This window comes from Cupressus sempervirens, chromosome 8, assembly GCF_028749045.1.
Source record: "Cupressus sempervirens isolate cs-2001-9-10 chromosome 8, ASM2874904v1, whole genome shotgun sequence".
NCBI classification, from domain to species: domain Eukaryota; kingdom Viridiplantae; phylum Streptophyta; class Pinopsida; order Cupressales; family Cupressaceae; genus Cupressus; species Cupressus sempervirens.
Window position 1 is genome coordinate 250882544 of NC_143125.1, and position 5518 is coordinate 250888061.

Genomic DNA, 5518 nt, shown 5'->3' on the forward strand with positions numbered 1-5518 from the left:
GTATTTGGTCGTAACCAGAAAGGCCTTACAGCCCGGCACATTGCATGTAATCAGTTATATTTTATGAATATATTATTGTGATTTGGTATCAGATCTTGCATTGTTGCTTCTTGTTGTTGTGTTTCTGCTGCATGGTTTTATAGGTAAGGGCTAGGACATCTCCTTTGGGGATTCTCCTGCCTTGCACTGCGTCAGGACATGGACTTGCTTTGGAATTCCCAAGTTTGAATCCAAAAGATTCTGGCTTTAAACATTTCCTGCCCTGACTAAATCCACAGATGAATCAGATCTAATTCCAATTCCTACACAGTTCATACCCCAAATATCAGGGTTTCAAAACAATCCAGTAACTTGGGTTTAATTTGATTTGAAGTTCTTTAGTTGTTTGTAACTCTGTATAGCTGTAGAAAGTTTAGGTTTCAGGGGAACAAATAAATGTCTGGTATGTTGCTGTGAGCAGGTGAGGGAACAAGTTGATGAAGTGAACTTGAGAAATTTAACAAAAAAGATGAAGTTCATGTTGACAAACAAGGAGATGGAAACAAGGCTGGAATTTGATCTACCAACAGTAAACACTTCTCTTTTGTAATTTATGTGAAAGAGTGAAAAAGAACTCTGATAAGAAAGGAATTCAAAGCCTCACATTTCACAGAACAAAGTGAGATCTCCTCTCACATGGATCTACCACGTGGGAATTTACTTCTCCCAGGAGTTCCTCAATAATCTAGGAGACTACATTTGGCGGCATTGTTTCTGGTACTAGCATTGACTATCAGTCAAAGAGCCCTATTTTAAATGTTGTGTGAAACTGTTCTTACTAAATCCCAAGAGAACCTTAGAAAGAGAAAAATTGCAATCCACTCGTGTGCAAACAAGAAGGCTGCAGGCATCATTGGAAAGGGGGTAACATAATCAAAACGTTTCACAAGGATTCATATATCAAGACAATGCACTTGATGAAGATGAACAAGTGATCATGTTTATGGCATCTTTTCTTCAAGAAGCAGGTTGTTTTTTCTCATTCAAAATGTTATATTTCCTGTTTTCTATCAAGTTCAGTTCTATGTCAGACAAAGATGAGCATATAACTGCTAGATTTCTGCCATCCAAACAGATAGGCATTTCCATATGAACCTGCTGCTGGAATGTAATCTTCCATGCAGAAATTTGATGAGCTGATATAATAGATTCAAAATATATGACATAAATTAAGAATGTAAACACACTGGAACAGAGAAAGCAAAGAAGCGTTACCCGATTTGAATGTTTGTATTCTTCATTTACATTAAAATATATAGATGTACCATAATGGGTACCGGTATACTCTTCATTTCCATTAAGTAAAAATATGAAGTTTTATGGACAATGGGAGTGTCAAATTGCATATCAAAGGTAAAAAAATAAAGAAGCATAACTGAAGATAAAACCTAAAACTGAAGAATGAAAGATAATTAGAAAATATACAAGAGTTGATCTCATCGTATCTCAATTCAATTTCCTCCCACTGTCAATCATTCAGAATTCACATTACCCCCTCCTATCATTCCTCAACTCGAGGAGTGCTTCAAATAATGATCAACCACAATTCCTAGTAACATAACCACTAACTACTGGAAGTGAAAATGATACTCAGCTGGGTAGGAGCTGTAAAAGGGTTAGAGTTCCTACCACAGCACAAGAAAGTGAACGGTTGACATGAATCATGTTATGTAAATCAGTTTCTGGATTAGATTGTGTGGCGATTTTTATCATCATGTTGCAGACTCAAACAGGAACATCCATGTTTTTTAAGAGGTTATTTATTATACAGCTAAAGATGATAATTGGAGACTAAAGAGAAAGCCGTCCAGAAGGGATATTTAATAACACTGGGAATATATTACATGAACTTTGAGTTCAATTTTTGTGTTAACACTAATAACCACAATTCCTGGTAACATGAACACTAACTAATGGAAGTGAAAAAGAAACTCAACTCAGATGGAGCTGTAAAGAGGTAGAAGTTGCCACCAAAACATAAGAGAGGGAACAGTTTCTGTCAATCATGTTGCGTAATCAATCAGGAACATCTATGTTTTATAAATGATTATTTACTATATAGCTAAAGATGGTAATTAAAGACTTAAGAGAAAGCCATTTAAAGAGGATATTTTTCTGAACTGGGATGAACTTTGAGCTGTTCAATTTTTGTGCTAACACCAATCCAAGCATGTCCTTTCAGTGGTGAAGTCAGTCCTCAGCCCCAAGCGACTATTTTCAGACATCAATACCAGCCAAATCCATATTTGAGAAGTTTCTGAGCATACAAATTACGCTCCAAGAATGCCCCTTACTGTAGGATTGACAAGAAAATACAATACACCAAAAAGAAAGAAGTGTATCTTCAAACATGTTACAAAGTTAGCCTGTGCCTGTAAAATATGTTACTAAGTTCTGAAACTTTAGTATATTGAAAATTTTATCATTTCAAAAAGTATTGACCCATATTCATATCTAGCAGATGTAGATGTTGGCTGAAATTCATTTGAACAACTGGAGCAATTGCATCATATAAACATCAGGTATGGTGGCAATTGAAATTGACGCCTGCTAAGAGATGCGGATGCAACAGAAAACTTAAGCTTGCAGCAAGATGCAGGTGATAGATTACAGACGACCAGATTATCCATGTTCCCTTGAAATTGAAATTTTGAAAGGATTTCACATTTTAGCACTTACAGAAACTTTGATACTCATTCTTTGCTTCTATGAAAGCAAACAAACCCCCCATCGTTAAAATTGATCATGGTTGAAATCTCTCTCTACGGAACCATCAACCACATTCAACTATGACAATACTTCAATTTTATAAATGGCATAATGCTTTCGCGAATGATGATAACAGATTTCCACAATCCATGAGATCACTGAGTATGATCGTTGGTACTAAAAAATTACACACAATCTTGCCAGAAGCATGAATATGATTTCGGGAATGGTCAACTACAAGCTTGTCTGAACTGTTTGACCTGTATAGTTTAAGGCATCCTTTACGAAAGCCCATCTAAGTATCCAGGTCACTCGCCAATCAACAATGGAATTTAAATCAATAAGTTCATGCAATGGTACAAGAAAAGTCCTTCCATTTGCTGCTGGAAAAGGCATTATATTATTATAATCAAGTAGTAGACATGCCCAAAAACCTTAGCCTGACAAGCAGCGGAGAATGGTGCATTTCACTAGAAAAGCAAAATCAACGGTCTCCTTCCAATATTTTCTGAAGCATTTGGGTGACCTTTGGTAACTTCCTCTCTTTACAAACAGACGTAATGAGGCGATTCCAAGTACCTTCAGCAGGAGCAAAACCCCTGTCTACTAAACTAGTAAGTGTCTCTGTCAAGTCGTACAATCTGCCTGAATTTGCAAGACCATCAAGCAAAGCATTTGAGGTATCCAAATGAGGCATGAAGCCTCTCTTTAACATCTCTTCGAGAACCACCAGACCTTTCTTGACGTCTCCTTCCTTACAGAGATAATCAAGAATAATCCTATAGCTTGCCTTATTTGGAGAACATCCACAAGATGGCATCTCATCTAAGATCGTGAAAGCTTCCTCAAATCTACAAACCCTACAGAAACCTCCAATCAGTACATTAAAAGTAACATAATCTGGCATGCATCCCCCTTCCCTCATCTTCACCAACATTCTCTTGCCTTCCTCAAGTCTACCCGCTTTGCAAAAACCATCAATCAAAATTGTATAAGTCACCGCATCAGGTGAGCAATTGGCAACTTTCATTTCACCAAAAACCTCAGAAGCCTCCTCTAACTTCCCATCCTGGCAAAACCCCTTAATAAGAGATGTAAAATTCACCAAATTAGGGTTACACCCATTCCTCTTCATGAAATCAAAGATCTTCTTAGCCCCATTGACATCCCCTTTCCCACAAAATCCATTAATTAAAACATCATATGCCTGAGGATCGGCCTCAATTCCCTTCCCCAGCATTTCTTCAAAAATCCTAAAGGCTTCCTTTAACTTCCCCACCCGGCACAGCCCACCCATCAAAGTAGAATAAGTAATTACATTAGGAGCACACATGGCCTTCTCCATTCTATGCAAAATCTCAAATGCCTTACTAATATTCCCATTCTTGCAATGAAATTTCATAAAAGTGTTAAAAATACAAGCATTGGGAACCAACCTCATATTTTCCATACCCGCAAAGACTTCCTCAGCCAGATCTAGATGCCCCCGTTCAACCAACATATTAAACAAGGTACCCAAAGCCTTCATCGAGGGTTTGCAGTTGAAATCCTTCATCCTGTAGAGTGTCTCGATTGATTTTTCTGGCATTGCAGCCATACAATAAAGCTTCATTAAATTGAGAAAAAGGCTCTCGTAGACTCTACAGCCGTTGATTGACATTTGCTGCAGAAGTTTTTCGACCGCTTTAAATTTTTTCTCGCGGCCGAGTTTGTTGATAATAACATTGTATGTCGCATGGTTATGGTAAAATCCTGGCTGTCTTGCGGCGCTGTTAAAGATGTTAAGGGATCTTTGAAGGTCGGATTCCGCCAATATTGAATTAACCACGTCACTATGGCGAACATATCGAGGTTTTCGAGGCACTTGGGCATTATTTTCTGCCCTGCGAGGCTCTAAACTCTGGGATTTTGATGTGCCCTTCGAAACTGATACGAATTGCAGAGGAGAAATCCATGGCGTTGAGGAAAATCGGCGGCAAAATAATCGAGTTTTCATGATTATTAACGTATTTCGTTGAGACAAACCAAGATTTTGTAATGTATAACTGGGATAAACATTTCCATGTCCAAAGACAGATTGAAATCCCCGTGAACTGGATAAACAACTTTTGAAGGCCCTAACGACGAGGAAGAGTCTCAGAGAAGAAATTTGTTGTTCATAAATTTCTTAATCAGTCCGGCAGGAATACTTACGCATTCGTGCAGTGCATAAAACATAATTACTCCCACCAATAACATTTTAGAATTAAATCGTTACTAAAGTATGTTTAAAAGTTCTTATTTTTCATACATTTTAAAAATTAGAAAATCATTAATTATCTAAACTTTTATTGGCTTCCATCGAAAAAGGCAAGGAGAAAAATCTATTTTCCCAAATTTAAATTAGAAAAAATATTTAAATAGGGTGTAGCATTAAAAAACACTTTTACTTTATCTAGACCATTCTATCTATTTTTTAATAATATTTCTTTGCCCACCGCCACATCCACTACCCTTATCTTCTACCTATTTTTTAATAATATTTCTTTGCCCACCGCCACATCCGCCGCCCTTATCTTCTGTATCATTTTGAAATTCGGATCTTATCTGTATATGCACACCTCATTTGTATTCTGGAATGCCAATTCTATCAGTCAGTTTGCTCCCTATGAAGAGGGAAAAACATGTAGGTCTCCCATGCTTCAACTTTTGCATCCGGTTGATATTTGAAACAAGATGTCACGTTGGAAATAGTGAGGGTAAAGGAGGAGGTTTGGCACTATGATAGAAA

The 5518-nt window shown here is 37.3% G+C and overlaps 1 protein-coding gene across 1 annotated transcript; it reads right to left on the reverse strand.

Moving 5' to 3' along the window:
* Positions 1-1831: 1831 nt before the first annotated feature.
* Positions 1832-4963, reverse strand: LOC149542424 (Pentatricopeptide repeat (PPR) superfamily protein). Its single transcript, XM_089797362.1, has one exon. It carries the CDS (start codon positions 4742-4744, stop codon positions 3233-3235), a length of 1512 nt encoding a protein of 503 aa, XP_089653488.1. The 5' UTR covers positions 4745-4963; the 3' UTR covers positions 1832-3232.
* Between the last annotated feature and the right edge of the window lie 555 nt (positions 4964-5518).